General features: G+C 41.8%; 1 protein-coding gene across 6 annotated transcripts in view; it reads right to left on the minus strand.

Annotated features, from left to right (window-relative positions):
- The window catches only part of MYO16 (myosin XVI), a 513550-nt gene that overhangs the window by 150175 nt on the left and 342896 nt on the right, over window positions 1–20479 (minus strand). For all 6 annotated transcript variants that reach the window (XM_037024949.2, XM_073212365.1, XM_073212366.1 and 3 more), the window contains exons 22-23: window positions 15171–15323; window positions 11915–12115 (exon numbers count right to left, since the gene is read on the minus strand). In XM_037024949.2, the coding sequence (XP_036880844.2) occupies window positions 11915–12115; window positions 15171–15323 (354 nt within the window). The remainder of the gene's footprint in view (window positions 1–11914; window positions 12116–15170; window positions 15324–20479) is intronic.

The raw sequence follows: 20479 nt of genomic DNA on the forward strand, positions 1-20479 counted from the left end.
TTCCAGATTTGGTCTTTTACCCATGATAATGTCCTCAATAATAATTTTACAAATGGACCATCATGTCCCATGCAAACAGGGGCAGGTTTGGGTCTTTCTTTCCGGTAGGTCTGCCTTTTATGGCGCTCGCTGGAACCACCAGCACGATGTTCAGCTGCAGTGGTGAGAGCAGGCATCCCTGCTGCCCAGCCAAAAGGAGCCTCATCCTCCACCTACACTTTCCTCAGTCATAATTCACTTATGATGATATGAAGGAACTGCTTCTGAATAAAGCACGTCTCCCTGGAGGGTGAGCTCATTAAGCTGGGGAGCCACATCCACCCCAGCATCTGGCCGTCACCCAGAGCAATGGCCTCCAGGAGGCAGAGGAGGCAAGAACTCTGCAGAGAAAGGAAACTGCAGACATGATGTGACTTAGGGCATCAAGGAACCACCAAGGGGTTCCCAGGCAATTCGGACGGAGGTGAGCCTCAAAGCCGCGTTAAACGAACAGATAAATTTCTAAGAAGGCAGAACACCAAGGAGAAACTCATCTACCCTAGAAGTCCCCAGGAGCCTTGTGAGTCTGCCATGCCAGGGAGGAGACAAAGGTCTGTCCCCTCAGCAGTGCCACTCAGGAGGGACATACTGGAACTGCAGGGACAGCAGGGGGTTAGAGCCCTTCTGAGGCCACTCGGGAGAGCTGTTCTGCTCACAGCCCTACCCTCCTTTTCTCGCTCGTTTCTTATCTGGGGCTGAAGGAGAAAAATATGAAAGCCACAGAAGACAGAGGTCGGGTGAAAAGCTTTCATTTTCTCCTACCTTTACAGAACTGGAGCTCAGACTTTTTATTTCCTCTTAAGGACTGGAAGATAGGATTCATGCTAATAAGTGACAGCACCCCTCATGCATGTAATAGAGAAATTTATGTGCATACAGCTCCATACAAATCTTTAAGGAAACTGTCATGTATTCAGCGATTTCCTTTGGAATGATTCTGTTCAATAAAATGACTCCAAAGGAAATTTAACATTTTGCTTATGTTTCAGCAGTTAGCAATACACAGCCAAGTGTTGCACTGTGGAAGACGAAGGTGGGGTGCAGTATCAACTAGGGAGCGATACATGATGTTAGCTCTGCTCTGTGCAAAAGGGAGTAAAGCATTTTCACCATGGCTGCAAATCACAATTCATCCAGACAACTCATTTTCTGGGCCCACAAAAAAGTTAGAAAGTGCCAAGCCACATGCGTGATCTTCCCGACTGAAGGCCGTCAGGATCATGCCCAGCTCATCACCAGGGAAATGGAGGCCCAAAGGTGAGTGCACCAGGCAGACAGCTCTACCCGCCACCGCTGGTTAATTCCTGGAATTGAAGGCAGGAGCCGCTGGCTTAGGCATGTCGCTGATGAGGAGGCGAGTGAGGCCTGCCAGGGGCTGAGGGGGCCCTTCCTGTCTGCGGTCTCAGCCCCTCTCTGGGGGGCCTGGCACACAGTAGGAAGCAGTGCAAAGTTGCAGAGCGGAGGGCTAAACGGAGCACCTGCTCTGTGCCTAATACCGTCAGCATTTCTGGACATGTGCCTCACAGACTGCCTGTAGAACATTCTCTGGTGCTTAATAATCACACCTGTACTTTAAACCTCACCCAGACCTCTTCAGTCACCGTTTACAGGCCTGGAGCCGAGGAACCTGCATTTTAAACCTGCTCCCTGTGGGTGCTGGTGCACAATGAGGCATGAAAATCACAGCTCCCAGTGCTGGTGCCCCAGGATGTCCTGTGGACTCTGTCCTGTGTGGTTCTGGCAGGGCACAAGGAGCTCAGGGACAGGGCTCACAGTGGGTCAGTGTTTCCTGCACCTTTTGGACACAGAACAGCTATTAGAGCAGTTTCGGGCATACTTTCAGATTGCTGCTATGTTGAAAATGAGCCTACACTAGAATTACATCAAGGCTAATTCTTTTCCTTAGGAGAGCTGGCATTGTGTAAAAAGCTATAAGAAATAATTTTCACATACTTTCATCTAAGATTATAGCGATAGAACCCAGTATATTTTAAAGGACCCTGATTATCGTGGTACTCGGCGTAAGTGATATACAGTGCTGGGAGTTTGGGGAAAATAAAATGAATAAAAGGATGCAGAAGCACAAAGAGCCCTGGACCAAGGGTTATGAAGAGGGCGCCTCATTCTAGTTTCTACCTATTGCCCTAAAAATCACTTAGGGGACCTAGACTCCGATGAGGAGCTGGGAGTGTGAGGCAGAAGCCTCTTTGAACCTCGATTTCTTATTTATTCAGCTTAGCGCTGACCTGGGGCCAGTTCACCCTAAAGCTGAATGATTTTATTAGCACATCCAGTCAATAAAAAAAGATTATTTTAAGGGATGGGAACAAACTATATATGGACACAGCAAATGGGCATGAATGGCTATCATCTGATTAGATTTCCAAACTGCCTTTAATGTGGATAATAGCAAAGGTTGATAAATAGAATCTTCATCTGATTGAGGAGATTATCAGTGTTAAAAGACTGCATTTGGGAAAAAGTCAAGGAAAATAGCTAAGACTCATCTTTTTATAATCTTTTATATTTCACAAATGCTTTATAGAATATAATGTGTGTGCATTTATAAAATTTGGAAGATAATAAAAATAATAAAACAGATATTACTTCTAATTCCTTTTCCCAGAGATGGTCAATACTTAACCTACCTAACATCTATCAAATCTATTTTGCCCATGAACACACTTCACCAAAGGCTGGGACTCTGCCACACACTGGGAGCATGGTGCCCTTCCCGTTTGTCCCATTTGCCCTCTGAGGCATCTCTGCCCTTGCCTGCCCGCGGTGCCCTGACGCAGCCCTCCAGCCGGGCTGCAGGGAAGGCACTGGCAGAAGTCTGGAGGCTAGAACCTCAGAAATGCTCTTCCTCCCCGGCGGATGCAACGCTCCCTCCCTGGCTCCAGTCCCAGCTGACACCCACTTTTCATGGCCCAGTTCCCTCGGGGAGGCTGTCCCAGTCCTGCTTCTGCCAGCTGCCCTCAGCCCCCAGGCCCAGCGGGACCTTCCCCAGCCTCAGCTACTCCACTAGGAGCACATCTGGGTCTCTGGCTCACCTCAAGGTGCCCTGCGTGTTCCTTAAACTTTCCTGGGAACCTGTTCCCTGTACTCCTTTCTTCTCTGAACATTTGGTGCAGTTTCTCTTCCACTGTGGATCCTGGCCAACCTCCACCATTCCCAACCGTATGCTTTGTCTGTTCCTGAGGCAGGGAGTGGAGGCTGGCAGAGGGAGGCAGACAAAGGGAGATGAGCCGCTCATTCTGGGAGGACTGTGTGGCCAGACCACGGTGTCCTGTTCGTAGGAGAGCCTCTCATGGTATCACTTAGAGATTCACTGCTTAGACTACCCGTGCCTCCTGTCCCCTTCGCTCTGACGCTCACCTGAGAGAATGCCCACGTGCACACGTAAAGCCCTATGTCCGCATGAGCTGGCCCTCCACAGCGTGCGCCCTGCACCCGGTAAGACAATGTTTAAGGAGTGACCAATTTGCTAATTAGGTTTTCACACGATCGGTATATTCCTGTATGGAAATCTACATTTCCACGTAGTTGAAATGCTAAAAGTTAAATTCTTCTATTGAAGCCCCCCTCCGTGACAATTTAGTCATTTCAGGATATCCCAGATTACAGCATGGATAATTTATAACTTACATGAGTTTCTGGCAGTATTGGCATTTCATTTATATGTGTGGACGTGTGTGTGTGCACATGTGTTTACATATCTACTGTACGTGGCATCTCTGTCTACATCTCAGGATCTCTGGACCTATTGCTCTCCCCCCAGCTGGGGTGTGCAGTGGGGACCTCTGCATGTTGCTCACATATATGCCCATAAGTACTTTTACATGGTTCCTTTCTCTGTCTTCTAAGCCGAGAGAGAGGAGGCCCCGTGGGACCCCCTTACATCTTGATACTGTCCCACTAGTTAGGGAGACACTGTGACCTGGCATCTGACCCCTCTAAGAAGCATAGAGGCAGATATGGCAGGGCCCCTGCTGCAGGGGATGAGCTGGTCTGTGTCAGCGCTTCAGAGTGGAGAGCGGGGAGCACAGACACAGGAGGCTTCCTCTGATGGCCACAAAGGACTTGGTGAGATTCCTCATGTGGCCCACAAACCAGAGCTGTGTTATGCCCCAGCTACGCGCACGTGTTGGGTGCTGGAATGATGGAGCCCAGAGCGGATGAACATCAGAAACCGAGGCCACGGGGGGGAGCAGGAGCCGCAGGAACCAGCACCCCCAGGTCATGCGAAGGGCATCAGTTTCCTGGGGGAGCGTCTCAGGGACGCGTGAAAGCCGCCGAGTGGGAGGCAGCCACAGACGCTGAAAGGCGTGGTGTGCGTGCCGCCCTATGGCGACACAAGACGATCGGCACAATTACAGAAAGAAAACAGGACGCCGCAGGCCTCCAGACAAGGCCTCCTCTGTGGCCGAGGCATGAGGGGCCCTGACTCTCGGTTACAGTTGTAGTTCTGATCATAACGTAGGACTAGAGATTCTTCGTTACTGAATTGAGTCTGTGAGTACCAGTGAAAGCAGAAGAGGACTTTCTGCTGTGGGTGGGGGGGTGGCGGGGTGCGCAGGAAGGTGTTTGGGGCTGCCTGGGTTTCATCTGACTATGAGGAAAGGACTGTCCCTACTGACTACATTTTAAAAAGCAGTGTGAGCCCAGACCAAACCTGAATCCTGGTGACGCTCCCCAAGTTTTGTCTGTTCGGCTACCAAGCACATGAAGAACAATAGTGTGACAATGATCTGGAAGGTCTGGTTTTCAAAAGAGAAGGCAAAGTCTTCCGCCCAGGAGATACGCTTGGAGGTAGAGATGTTTAAATGGTTTATGAGCAAGTGATACAGAGACCAGCTATCAGAGTGCCAGTGTAGGTCTATTATTAACAAGCTGAATAAGAACGATCACATCTAACCTTGTACAGTGTCACCAGAGAACAAGATAAACGCAGCAGAGGCAGCTGCTGCCCCTGGAAGTGAAAGCGCGCAGGCCCTTCAATGAGGGTGGGCGCTCATCCGTCAGCCGGTGTCAGGAGCCCCGGAGGCCGGCCCGCAGGGCGGTGGCCACCCGAACCCGGGGACGGGCGGAAAAGGGATTATTTGGTAATTGATTGGGTTTCTGATTTTCCCATGAGTTGAAAAGTGGGACAAATAGGAAAATCAATTTTATCTATTCATTTACTTTTTTGAAGTGAGTTGAGAGGAAATGTGTGGAAAGTGCTAAGAATTTCTCTTAGTTTGCCTCTGGAGCCGTTGGGTAGGAAGTGCCGCCCACGCAGAGCTATTACACAGGAGACATGCAGGCAGGTAGACAGCCCACAGAGAAGGAGCTGGACTGCGGATCCGGGGGCCGTCCCATTCATGAAACTGAATCAAGAGTGGACATAACTCCTAGGGGGAAACAGAGATTACTGTCCCAGGAAACATCGGTATTTGCAGAGTGGAAGCAAATTCACTTATCAGTCCAATTCAGAATCCCTTTCTCCACCGTGTTATGTACCCAATGCGGAACATAATCCCTAGAAAAGAGGTGATGGAGATTAACAGGTGATAAAAATGCAAAACTTCTGAGATAGACTCTTGATTACAACAGATCACATCAGAATGTATGCAAAGAACAGATTTTAGTACAAGAAATGAAAGATCACTTTTAGGAACATATAAATGTGTCTGATAATTTTTCATGCCTGGTTTCAGCTTTCTACCTGAGGTTTGCTGAAGAGAGTCTTAATTCCACGTGTAGTGGTAAATTGATGTCTCTGTAGCATCAATATTTACAAGCAGTGGCTTCTATTTTTTACTTTTCTATTAAGTGATTCTATATAATAGTTTTGCTTGCTTTCATTCTCATTCACTTTAAGTCGATAAATACTGATGAACAAAGAAAGTTATTAGCAGCACGCAGCATTACTGGTAAGAGTCCTTAGCTAGATATCTAGACTCTGTATCTAGACACTACCTTGCAAATGCCATAACTAAAATTTATGAATACGCCTGATTGGTTCTTTTTAAGAAAAAAAAAGCCAATTAACTGACAATAAGATATCAATATTCTAAGAAACCTAAAGTTCATTATTTATAAGGTTATCTGCCCATGAAGTTAACAGAATCCATTAAATCATTGAAGAAAAGTAAAATTTCCTAAATGACATCCTGTATTTTCTCTTCCTAATAAAACCCTGGGGAAGGGAACATTTATCAAGTCTCCTACAACAAATTTATACCAAAGGTGAAATTGATTCAAGCAACATAGGGCAAGGAACCTGACAGAGTTAATTTTTGTTTTTCTAACAGTATGCCCAGGAAGTGAACAAATACAGATGTAAATTAAGCTTTTTCTGCATGTGTCAAAATATTGCTGTCAAGCAACTTTAATGGTGTCAGTGTGCCATAGACCAGACAGATTTCATTGTTATGTCTGGGGATTCTGCCTGGAGAAAAGAGAGAGAAATAAATTGAAGCCCTCCTATGGATCAGTCCATCTCCTCTTACTTCTGATTTAAAGGTTCACTCTCAGAGTCTTCTTGGGCACACGGTGTCTCCCACAAATCTCTGGGGTGAAGGCCAGTTGACAGGCTATAAGGTGTTCCTGACCCATGTGGGGCTGGGAAACTGAACAGGCCGAGACGTCCCCTGCCTACATTATGGCTACATAACGGCTAAGGGCGAAGAGGTGGGCTTTCAACCGCGTGTCACCTAGAATCTCCTGCAGTATCAAGGAGGTAAGATTGGAGATCTGAATAACTGTAAATCTAACCCAACAAATCGCAAGCTTAGTTAATTCAACAATGGGGCAGATCCTTTGCAAAGAGAAGGAAGAAAAGTATTTGATAGACTGTCCACAAATCAGTAACATTCTTTTCCCACATCACTTCCATAGCCATGTTTTAGTAATACGGTGCCTGTAAAGGCCTGTGGAGATAAGAGACATGGATAATAGGGTCAAGTCCAAGCTCTGGGACAGCAGTCTTCCCTGGAGGGGTGGTTTAGGGTGGTAGAAGAGGAATCCTGGTGAAACAAATCAAAATCCACTTGCAAAAACACACGTCGACAAGCACATTGTATAAAGGGGCTACACATTCTCATTCTGTCGCAAAATTACACCTCAGAATATGTAGTACATGAATTGCAGAGAATGCTTTAATTTTTCTTAAGGGAAATAATATTGAAAGGATCTCTGTAAATCTGGCAGTAAAATTTCACACACCTGTATGCTCGATTAAAATATCAGTCATAAACCTACGTGGTAAAAAACATAACTTCTTACAAAAATTCTCTTTAATCAAGGTAGAGCTATTCATCACAAAAATAACCTATTTGGTGAAAAATGGAATGTCACATTAACATAAATTAAAACATCTACCTAAATGTTTTCTCTTTTAATATTAGTTTCTGTAGATGGAGAAAAATCTCAATTTTCTGTACTTAATGTTTCACTGAAATCTTTCAAGTGAAGAAAATATCACTCTATAACTTTGGAGGTTACGTGTTCCCTACCAGCTGATGTGATGTGAATAACATTATGATAAATAAAAATAAATATTCTAGCATGATCTACAAAACATTACTTTATACAATGTGAGCACATTTATAAGAATTAACAAATGTGTATTTGTAACTAATTAAGGACATTTTACCACCAACTCCATTTGAGCAAGTCAATTGGACCCTGAATATTCTTGTCTGAAAAGATAACCAGTTGATTAGATAGTCTCTGAAATATTTTCTGGTCTTTGTATCTGTGACTGATAAGGTCAAAATTTTGCTAAATACAGTGGTATTCCTGCATCAAAAGACCTTCAGCTATTGTTGTGGAAATATGACTCACATATTTGACACAACATCTCAAAATAATCGTTCTTGCATTTATTGCTTGGCTATCACTTAACCTTCAAAACAAGTTTATGAGGTTCATAATTATATTCCCCTTAATTACAAACTGCATGGGTGTGTCCACTGAGGGCTACTGTCCTTCTCAAAGTCATAACAGTGGACCCCCAGTGTGGGCCAGGACTTTCCTATACCTCACAGATCCTGTGACTTGAGACACTAATCACTGTAGATTACTTACACTAAATAATCACCCTAGACACCATGGTGGAGAAAAAAGCACACACGGGACTTAGAGAAAAGACATCTGGTACGGTGACCTGCCAGCCTGCAGCGAGCTGAACAGCACACCTCCAGAAACCATGTCCACCCAGAACCATAGAGTGTGACGTTATTTGGAAGTAAGATCTCAGATGCAATTAGTTAAGGCGAGGTCATACTGGATAGGGCGGGCCCTGAATCCAATGACTGATGCCCTTAAAGGAACATGAGGAGGGGACACACGGACATGAGGGAGAGGCCACGAGGCCACAGGAAGAGAGGGGTAGAGATACAGGCAGTGTATCTACAAGCCAAGGAATGTCAATCGCTGACTACTGACCACCAGAAGCTAGGAAAGTGGCTCAGGAGAGACTTCTCTGACTCTGCTTTAGGAAAGCTGACGCTTGATTTTGTATCCTGGCCTCCAGAACAGTGAGAGAATAAAGTTCTGCTGTTCTAAGCGGCCCAGTGCATGGGGCTTTGTTATAGCAGCCCCAAGACACTCCTTCATGGCTGAAGAATCTTGGGTGAATCCCTAAACTTCACCAAGGCTTACTTAACTGGAAAACTTACCTAGTAACATTTATACGTGGGTTAATTTTAGGTGAAAATGTCTCAGAAGTGCTTTGTAAATTGGAAGATGCTACACAAGCATCAGGCACCATTACTGATTAGGGAAGGGGGAGATCGGTGGAATCTGGATGAGGCTAAGAACTCCACCCTTGAGAAGATGGACAGGATTTGGAAAGAAAGAGGAAAGAGGCCCTCCCAGTGAAAAAACACAGGAGCAAAAACCGAGATGGAGAAATACAGAGATCACCTTCCAATGAATTAAGTGCATTAAGAACTTCTATAATGTTATGAGTTAAAAGTACTTACTTCTAACCTGTAATGCTGAACCAGTGTACACGTGTATTCATGCCTGAGGGCTGCTCTAACAACCCCGAACTGGGTGGCTCTAAGCAACAGAACCGTATCCTCTCACAGCTCAGGAGGCCAGTACTAGGGAATCTGGCATCCCTGTGCTGCCGGAGCCGTAGGGAACGCTCCTTCCCGCCTCTTCCCACTTGCAGGGCCCCAAGAGCTCCTTGGCCTGGGGCTGCCTCTTTGCTGTCTCTGCCTCCTGGGCCACAAGGCCTCCTCTTCTCTCTCAAATCTCTCGGTCCCACTCTTTTCAGGTCAGTGGTCATCATCAACAGATAATACAGGAGGATCTCATCTCAAGATGCTGAACCTAATTGCGTAAGCAGAGACCCTTTAGCCAATAAGATCCCCTTCGCTGATTCTAGGGAAGAGCCTGTGGCTGTATCTTTTTTGGAGGCCACTGCTGAGCCCACTGCAGTAGAGGAGCTTGGAGAGGGAAGGGGCTGACATGCGGACCAGCACCTTAGGCCAGAGTAATATCGCCAACTTGATTTGCATAAACCATCCAGGCCAGCCATGCAATGGGATGCTTATCTGAGATCCAAAGAGAATCACTTCATGTTAAATTAAACCACCACAATATACAATTTTCAGACAAAGACTTTATGAGCAGACAACAAAGGATAAATATGTATCATATATTTTATAGCTGTTAATTTTGACCTATATTATTGCTTTACTATCTCCTAACCTATTCCCTTTACTCATATTAAAATTTAGGGACTTCAAAATAATATTTCCTATCACAGTTAGTTCAGAATCACCTTAATGGAAATTCAACTTTCCTAAGAGCCAGTGTCTTTTGCCAAATCGTAATTCTTCTTTCCTTTGAGATTCTTAATTTTAAAAGCCAATAAAATTTGACACACTTCTGGATTTAATGCATATCCATCATTTAAATCACCAGAACTTTAAGAGCAATTCCTAAAACAGCCAATCCCATCTAAAAGTTAAAATTTGCTAAAACAAATAACAACAACGCAGCCTTCTTTAATTCAGATTCACACTCACTAATGAGACCCTGTTAATATTTCATGCACAGACTCTTCCCATTTACTTTAAATATTTCTGTAATGGAGATTGGAAATACATCAGCCTCCTATGAGTAATGAAAAATTCAAATGTATTTAGGGAAGACCTTCGGCTCTAATTCAAATAACATTGCTTAAACATTTTTAAAAGGACCTAAGGGCCTCTGCTCCAAACAAGATTTAGGAGCACGGCAGGTCTCATAATCAGGGCAGAACGTGAGCTGGGCAGGTCCATCCTGGTGGGACCTGAATGTCAGTATCATGGCCAGCAGGGATGACCATTCATCCTATGAGATGTCAGTTTTCACCAACAAAGCCAGACAAACCAGTCACGGGGAGCATGTGGTGATCTGAGAGAGACTCCAGTCCCTCCAGGCCAGAGGAGAGGGTACAAACAACCCAGGAGTCCAAAGTCACCCAGCTTTCCCTTGGGATGATGATCGATGTCATCATCAAAGAGCTATTCAGGAATGTTCATTCCTACTGTCCAAAATAGACCCTGCATGCTGATTTTAAACCAATGAGCTCTTTGCTACATCTTTTGATTTATAAAATGCAGAATATGATGTTTTTCTTAAAAATGCAGTAGCTCAGAATCTAAGTGTATGTAGCTACATTGATGAGAATGGCATATGGCTTGACATACTGCCACAAATTACATATAATCTATACTGTAACATGTGAATGGGTCCTTAGGGAGTCCTTGGGCTAAGACTCATTAGTACATCTCACTGAAATGAAAGATTTTTATAAAACCACAAAATTGACTCCAATTATGGAAAATCCTGCTTAAAATATAAAGGTGCTTTTACAGGAAAATTCATGATTCCATGGGGTTTTGGCCCTCTGGCAACTAATCAATTCGCTTCCTCTGCTTTGCTTTATTGCTATCAGAACTCAGTGAATAATTATATCCATGCACACTAGTCATTGTCTTTTCCTAAATTTTCTTAAAACAATTGAAAATGAAAATTTATCAAGTTCTTGCAGAATAATTTTTAAAAGCAAATATAAAATAATTAGCAAACAAAATATTATCCTGAAGCTTGGTCCCACTCAGTTGCAATTGGCATTTATTGAACATCTAGTACACCTCCAAGACACAAAACAACAGATTATAAGGTGGGTCAGGAATACCAACTTAGGAGAGCTTCCATGAACTCCTAGGTAAAGAAGTGGACTGCAGGAAACAGTGAGTGGGTTGGAGAAAATGACCAGAATGGAGGTTTTGTACGAGGTACTGTGTACGGGGTACTGTAACAGCAAAGTCATGGGAAAAAACTACCAGTAACAGCTCGGAGAAGCCTGAAACTGGCTTGGCCTATGGAGTGTGGAATTGTTTAGACAGAGGAGAGGTGGTCCTTAAAGGTTTTGAGAAAGAAGCATGTTTACAAAGCTCGTTGGGGACTCAAGAGAGAGCTGAGAGTAGCTTTCTTTTCCTAGGTTGACATACCTTAAGAAAAATAATTTAATACTAAAAACTATATTGAGGGTAAGTAAAGTCAGATGCCCAAGATTTGGATTCTGAAAAGATCCGAAAGCTCAGAGCAGACCTCTTTGTATTAACCCGGGGGGCCTTTTGCTCATATGAGATTATAGTTCTGGGCATGTGAGCAGCATCATATTGCATGCTTCACCCCTGCACTCTGAGGACGTGGAGTCCTTATCAGGTTAAAACAGCTGAGAAAAGTAAAATGTGGTGGGTTATTCACCCAATATTCATTCATCAAAATAATAAACGCTAAGTTATCAAAAACTTTGGAGCTTGCCCATAAGACCTTTGGGTCATGAACACATATGATAAATCATATAGTTCTTTGAACTTACCCTTCCCGCGAAGTGCATAATAGTGAATGCTGTGCCTTGATCTCTGGGGGCGACGTTCCCGTTGCCATCCTTCACGGGTGAATACACTGCATTTGTGTTTGAGGATTCTAGGAGACTTTGTAGCTTTTGGGGAAGATTTGGTTCCACTGACCAAATCATTTGACTTTCTTCATCCAATAGAGAGAGAAATCCAGATGGCTTCTGGAAGTTAAGAAGATGGAGTTTTTTCTTTCTATTATCATTTCATATTTTTGTTGTTATTTATGCACGGTCATTTACATTTTCATTATGCTAACATAAGCACTCCGAAAACTGGACTTCACTTCCAATGCACATCTATTTGTGCTCACTGTTGTATTCCCACCACTTAGCAAAAGTGATGTAACTTAGGCCCTTACTAGTATTTATTGAATAGAGGAATAAATAAATAAGTGAAAGAGTGTGTTTTAATGTCCTAATGACATTGGAGTTATTAAAAAGTTTATTCACGTCTCTGAGAAAAAATTTCTGGCTAAGGAGAGTTGTGATTTTCCCTGACCTATAAACCCATACCAAACACTTCATACTTATTGAGGGACAAGTAACTTATGGAAAAACAAAACCTACAGTGATGTTAAGTTATAAAACTTGTGGCAAAATTCCACTTAGCCGGAACTAGAAGTGACTCCATGATGTCCCAATATGTAAGCCTAGAAAAAAATTAAGTTTGAAGCTATAACTTGTACAATTCAAATTACAAGTCTAGTTGCCAAGGAAGCTAAAGTCATATGAAAGCAACCATTGAAAATTCATCTCCCACAAAGGAAAATGCTGCTTGAAAGAACTTTCGATCTCAGACATCTCCTTCCCTCGTAACAGAGCACTGGTCTGCCCACATCACACATCGGTCGAGTGACATTTCACCCACTTCTGTGCTGTTTATCTTCTCTTCCCTCAGAAAGTTTTCCTGTGAACATGTCAAATCTACCTTTTAAAATGAGGTGGCACATATTCTGTCCTGTGTCTGACTTCTTCCCATCAGCTCAATGTGCTTCCTGAAGTGTAACATACAAATAATTCTTCTCCAAAAGGAAGAGACCCACATTGACCCACTAGCAATTTCAGTCTGTATTTTGGCCTGGGGTCCCCAAACATACCACCACAGGCCTTTTATAATGCCCCCTGCTTGACCAAGAGAAAGTCACTTCTTTGGGTCTGAAATACCGTCACTGTTTTGCGCCTTTGGGGGTCTTCTGTGCATAGCCAAGAAGGTCCACAGAGGGCATACAGCTGTCTGAGGGCTGAGGCAGCTGGCACCCTTCCAGTGCCACCCACAGGTTAGAAAGGTTGAAAGTGCAGCCCTGGGGAGGCCCTGTGCCCAGGGGGCTCACACTCCAGAAGGGCCCGTTTGTAGACATTTGGCAGCTCATTCCATCTCTAGAATGAGCAGCCAGAGAGCCTCATAGGAAGGAAAAGAACTCTGCGGTGGAGAACGGCACAGGGAAGGACCTGGGAATGCTGGCAAAGCAAGTTCACCCACCTCGGCAAACCCGTAGGCCAGTAATGCCTTGGGAGACTTTTGTTACCAATACAAGAATGTTTTGATTTTTTTTTTTTGATAAGGAAGCTGGAAGAAAATTTTTTAATTCCTATGCCTATGTCTTTTGGATATTTGATATAAAGCCATGAAAAAATGGTGATAATCAAACTTACAGACTTTGAACACTTGCTGAAATGTCTGAAGAAGAAAATAGAACATGGGGACATATCAAAAAGGATTAATGGCCTTCTCTACTTCCAGAAGTGAAGGCCAAGGAGAGACTGAATTGTTCTACTGTATGTGAAAGGTAATTATATGCAGTTTCACCTTGACTACAAAAAGCATCAAAGACTGAGCGTGCAGCAAAATGTGCCAGGCACTTGGTGTGAGCTGACCCCTCCCTTCATGGATAAAAGACAAATACCTGTGCACTGAAATACAAATATGGTCTATGCAAAAATTACAAATGTTTGTAAGCAGTGAAAGATTATGGGTGCTAGAAAGAAAACAATGAACATGTTTTGTGTTTTGTATGCTGGCCTGATATACAAACCTACACATTTACATGTAAAAATGCAAGTTTTACCCTGTATGTAGTAAGTCCTTTCATTTGTATATGTCTCAAGGAGAAGTAGCAGCAGAAATGTCTCATTTCCAACTCATACTGATGAGAGTTCCTCCTATGGAAATAATCATCCCAAAGATGAAATTTCAAGGATGATTCCCAAAAAGAAAGAACTCCCTTCTGCTGATCGTCATGGTTCAGCATTCAAGGGTAGAGCCGCAAGCGAGGAGGGCGGTGGCGGGTGTCTGAGGCTCCCATATACACTTAGGGGACACTGCTGTCAGTTTGAAGACTTTTTTAACCTTAAATAGACAATTATATACTACATGTGTCACGATGAGGGAGGACTTTCTGGAGGAAGAGGACTTCTATTGTAATTTAAAAAAGAATGTTGACAAGTTGGTAGCAGGAATGAGAATATTTTACATATTAGGAAAATGCATTAAATAAAGTCATGTATAAGTCTACTTTTATGTAAGTAAGAGGTAGAAAATTATATCCTGTGCTCTCCAATAACTGGATATGAGTTAAATATTGTGCAAGTGTTTTAGAGATACTGCTGGTAAATCTCTGTAATGTCTCCCTATACCATTAGGCAGGAATTGCTGTTTATATGATAGACTTTTGTTTTATATGATACAAATATTGAGGCAAGATTCTTGCATTGTAAGGTAGAAATAATAAAGATAAGTATAAATATCTGCCAATGTCCTAAGATTACATATACATTATGTATACGTGTGTGGATGAATATATATATTCTGCAGATTTTTTCCATATTTAAACTTAGAAACTTTGAATATAAATTAAAGGGATTCTGTTGAATTTATGATCTTGTGAGTCTTAATATTATTTTATAAAATATTAATTTTGTGCATTGGACATTTGTAACTATGCCAAAAGTAGAGTTTTAGCAACATAACCAATGCTGAATATTTTTATAACAAAATGATTTCTTTCTTATCCATTAGTAGAATTGGTAATCCTCCATACAGCCCTTCAGAAAAAGGTAACTTGTGTTTCTCAGTTGACTTTGAAAGATTATAAATACATTGAAGAATCTCATATATAAAGATACCTATAAAATTAGGCCCCTTGAAAGCAAATTCATTGTCTCCAGTGTATTTAAATGCACACATCCTGTAAAATATCTAATTATGTTATATGAGTACCTGGAAAAAAAAATCCAAAACTCCAGTCTGGTTACCAGGAGAATAAGCTGTTTCCATGGTAACTCCCTCTTGTACACATTCTGTTTGCTCCTGCAGAAAAAGCACTTCATTGATATAGTGGTGCATCTTCTCATTGGTCATGTTGACACAAAGCTATTATGGGAAAAAGAAAACAATTCATAAGATAATATGGCCACGCAGATTCACTCGTTACATGACAGTTTTATACTGGTGAAATACTGGCTCAAAAAGTTCAACACCAATTAGTGTCTTGAGATTGAAGCATTGCAGTACTGCCTGAGAAGTCAAAGAGTTTCACTTGATACTGCGGATGTTGTGTGGTCTACTTATCTAAATTTAGACAATGAGAAATCTAATTACAACATGAACTTACAAATTTAGGGTCTAAAATGTATTTGAATATTAAAAAAAAATTTCCAAAGGGAAATTACATTTGACTCTAGTTAACAAGCAAGATAAAGCTGGGTGTGCCATGTAATACCAGAGAAAGGAGAAACACTCCTGGCCTCCTCATTTCCCTGGTAAATCCATGAAGGGCAAGAAAATATAGGGTTTTGTTTTGAAAGAATAACTAGTTTAAGCATTTTATTGCAGGAACTATATATCAGAAAATACTTTTTCTGATAAATGCCTCCAACTGTCAATTTTTCTCTCTCCACTGGATACTCCCACCAGGAAGCAAAGGTGTTATTTCTCAATCTTAAAGTTTTAGTTTCTGAATCTCAAAAATTATCTTAAAATAACTCAAATCTAACCAAAATGAAGCCATACTTCCCCTCTAGGCTATTCTCCTACTTTTCTGCTTTCTTTTATAGCAAAGAATCCTCAAAAAGTTACCTCAAATTCCTCTCCTCCCACTGTTGAAACCATGCCAATACAAATTGCCCACAAGACTGTATCGCCCACAGTACGAAGCGCTCCACCAGAATGCTCTGTGGAAGTCTCTGGCGCTGTGTGCGTGTCTGAATACCATGTCCATCTTCTGTGTCCATGTCCCTTGACCTCCCACGACACTTGGCAGCCGACCCCTCTGCTTCCCTGTGAAGCTCCTCTGCTGTCTTCTAGGACATTGTCCCTTCCTGGCCTCCGACACCACTGGTGCTCCGCTGCGTCCCTCCCTGATTCTGACTGGAGTGGTCCGGACTCAGCCCCAGGCCCCAAGTCCTCTGGGTCTCTGCCTATTGCCCCAGGAGCTCATTCAGCCTCACGGATACACCTGTACCCTAACCATTATGTGACTAAGTAACACCCCCAAATCACCTAGAAATACTTAGACTTCAGTAGGTCACTGAAGACAAAGACAATTGATTTATATAAAACATAACAACTAGCAAAAATCATAACCCTATTTGCAAAGGGAACAGCATCAAGGATAATGTTTCATGTGAGATGTGCCGAAGTTAGATAAAGAAAATGCTGAAGCCTTTTTAAATCACACAAGATTGGATGAGTTCCACCCAGATTCTTCTACAAGTCAGGTATCATGATGCCAACACCTCCTGAGGAGTGGCAACTCCTGTCCCTCTGCTGGGAGCTCATGGCTTCACTCCGGGGCACACAGGGGCAGACCGTGCAGCCCAGCTCCCCATCAGGGAGCCAAGCCACCATCTCGAATGGCCAACATGGGCAACGCTTCAATTCTCCACACGCCACCAGCGCCTGCCCATCGGGTGTGGCTACTGATAAACTAAGAATCACATGCACAGAGAAGCAAAGGGCCATTTTCTAACAGATCCAGCTATTTAGGAGGATGGGAGTAATCAGGATTCTAAGGACACAAAGAAGTTTCAGAGGGTGGTTTTTTTCAGGGATGAAACAAACACATCAGGGTACAGGGCACCAGTCAGAACACAGAGTGCATTTGCCCTGAGACAGGCATGGTTTGCTGTGAAGTCCTATCTTTCCCTCTGGCCAGGGCCAGACATCTGTGAGCAGGTGTAGACAGCTCAAATGTCCTCAGAGAGGGGGTGACTGCAGAATCACAGGACTGCAGGCCTGAGGGTACCTTCACAGGAGCAGGGGTCAGAGAACTGAAAATGCAGAGATGCTGAGCACCTGATCTAGGCCAGTGATTGCAGTGAATGTGGACCAAAGCTTCATTATTAATGTAACAGGGGAAGAAGAATTGGTAAAGTACACCAAATAAAATATTTAAATAACTATATTAAAAATAAGATCTAAGTACCATATATTGACACCCAAAGAATAACAAAAATAACTCTTCTCTCCAGGTCAGAAAATAATGCTCCAGAGCTACTGCCCTGGTTTCCAGTATATTTTCTTACATCTCTGAACTCACAGTAAAAAGTGGTTTGTGTAAATTTGGTGATAAATGAATGTCTATAGAGTGAATAAGCTTCCTTATTGCATTCTATTACAAAATGAGACCTAAGTTAAATAAATGCCATGCCACACTAACCTGTCTTGGAAATCACTTTAAAACCTAAAGAACTTGAGAGAATGTGTTTAATCCAGGAATCCCTGTGAATCATCTTCTGCCTCCTGCCTCTCCGTCCACGATCTCTGGAATTTCTTGGGTTTTCTTCCTTCTCTCTGACTTGGCCAGTGGCTGACTATGACTTACCCTCTCTGCTCTGTGTCAACTAGGTTTCATGAGATACAGACAAGTTAGAAGTTCTTTATAGTGAAACTAAATATTTCTTGGATAAACTTCCACTTTTGTTATTCAATTCTCTGAATATAAAAATATCGAAACTGTAGTCACTTCAGTTGAGAACGTATCATGTAGGACAGTTAACTTTACATGCTTGGCTGTGAAGGTAAAAACAATTTGAATATAGATACAGACCAATACGTTCTGCAGCTGGCAGAAGGAGGGATGGAATTCAGTATTTAAATATCATAGGAAACTTACCCCCTTCCTTGTAACTGATACATACAGTCTAACACATTCATCCCCTTGTATGGTTCCATCAAAACTAAGTGATACCAGATGATGAAGATCTGTGTTTACCTTATACTACAGTGTATAAATTTCTAGGAATGATTCTGGAAAGATAAACCATTTTCTATTAAACTGTGTAGCATCTGTCTACAGCAGTATCCCCACTGTGAAAGGAATATGTTGCTTATTGCTTCATTTTAGTCATACATGAAAAACACAGATTTCTGAGAATTGTTGTTAGAGAAGAAAATGAAAATTTTAAAAACTATTTCACTTTGCTTAAAAAATAATATTTTGAAGTATCCCCTCCTCCAACCTAATCATGTGGTATACTCCTTTAATACTGGAGTAATTTCATTACTAAAAGTTGATAAATGATACAAAGATTGTTAAAATTTGGGGTAAAATATTCCTAGTAAATGTACAGAAAATAAGTGACTCTTTTATGGAATGGGACCATTGGAAAAGTTTCTCTTTGATCTTACAATATACACAATCATGAATTTTCAAACTTTTTAAAATATGTTGACTCATTTAAGAAAACAAATAGATCCTATATCTCATCAGTTTTTAATTTAAAAGTAGTTATGGAAAGTGTGCTTAAATGTAACATATTTCTCAGAAAGAGATTGCTCAAGAAATAAATATTGAAGCCATGAAAAGTAAAGGATGCCTATTACTGTGTGAAACAATAAAAGTAGGATACTGGATTCTAAAATAAAAACATCAAAAGCAATCAAAATGTCCATCAATAGATGATGGATATAGAAGATGTGGTCCATATATACAGTGGAATATTATTCAGCCATGAAAAAGAAGGAAATCCTGCCATTTGTGACAACATGGACGGAACCAGTGGGTATTATGCTCAGTGACATAAGCCAGACAGAGAACAAAATGTACCATATGATTTCACTTACATGTGGTATCTAAAAGCAAAACAGCAACAGACTCTTAGATACTGAGAAGTGACTGGTGGTTCTCATGAGGGGTGGGTGGGTGGGTGGGTGAAATAGGTAAAGAGGATAAAAAGGTACAAAATCTTAATCATAACAAATTAATCACAGGGATGAAATTGCAGCATAGAGAATATAGTCAGTATTTCTGTAACATCTTTCTGTGTTGATAGAAACTACACTAGTTGGGGTGAGCACTTAATAATGTAGGTAACTGTCAAATCACTATAGTGTACACTTGAAACCAATGTAATATTATAATCAACTATTTCAATAAAAAATGTATCAAAGAAAGAGAAAGTAAACACAAGTGTCTTCCATTTTACCTTATCACTAGTTCCAAATTAATAATTGACATATATTGTATGAATCATTTTTACATCAAATTTCTAAATGAGACTAAACATTTCAAGTTAATTAAATTTTACAGTCTTCCATTAAAAAAAAAATTCATGGCTGATTCTCTATTGTCCCAGAGATATCCAAATTATCTGACACCCTCCTCTCATTTTGAGATTCTCTCATGGAAAATACCTAGATGTGGATGACTCAGACATGCGTAATATAATTCTCTTAGGCCTCTGCAGTCAGACAGGCTGCAACTCCATAGTTACAAACTGTGATGATGCTCTGGCTAAGCGCTCTCGCTCGTGGCTGTCTTAGAGATGCTCATCTCTGTATCTATAATAGCAAGCTGAAGTGTTTTGACCGACTCGGGCATTTCATAATACAAGATACATATTTTCATTGTTTTTGTTTACAATATTTTATTGAACTGAATATTGGCTTCACTGAATTGATCCACCGTTTTAGTCAGAATGGGGATTCTAAGTGTGATTGTGGACAAAGACACAGTAAATTAAAAGGAGCTGGAAGGAATGTGAGAACCGGTTTTCTTTTTCTTCTGTTTTATTTTCCAGGAAGGTCTAAGGCAATCTGCCGACCGTTGGCCAACAGGAAAAAGATCTGACTTGTGCTTCTGGACATAGCAACTCAATTTGTTACTCTCCTGGTGAAAATGATTCATAAAGCACAGCTTGTCTACTGAGCTTTACCAAGTTTAAGCTGCAGCATCGGATGGTAATTTGTGACATGGGTTATCATTAAGATTTATCTGAACCTTTTATTGTACATCATGTTCTGTGTCTTCTGGAGGAAAAATGGAAGTAATTTATTAAAATTCCATAGGGAAAATTTCAGCTTATGTGTAAAACTGAGCAGCCTGTGGCATGAGTTTTGACTTGTAGCTTTTATTCTAATGGTGTTTTCTAAAACTGATTATTTGTATTTTTAACAGACGAGAGCAATGGTATGGCTAAGGGCGTCCCTGGGAGCCTATGTAACTGGGAATACAATGTTTTTCAAACTCATTTTGAAGTGTACATTAAAATTTTCACCAAAATAGTTTGCCTTTCCCTATTCTCGTG

Source organism: Manis javanica, chromosome 9, assembly GCF_040802235.1.
Source record: "Manis javanica isolate MJ-LG chromosome 9, MJ_LKY, whole genome shotgun sequence".
Classification (NCBI taxonomy): domain Eukaryota; kingdom Metazoa; phylum Chordata; class Mammalia; order Pholidota; family Manidae; genus Manis; species Manis javanica.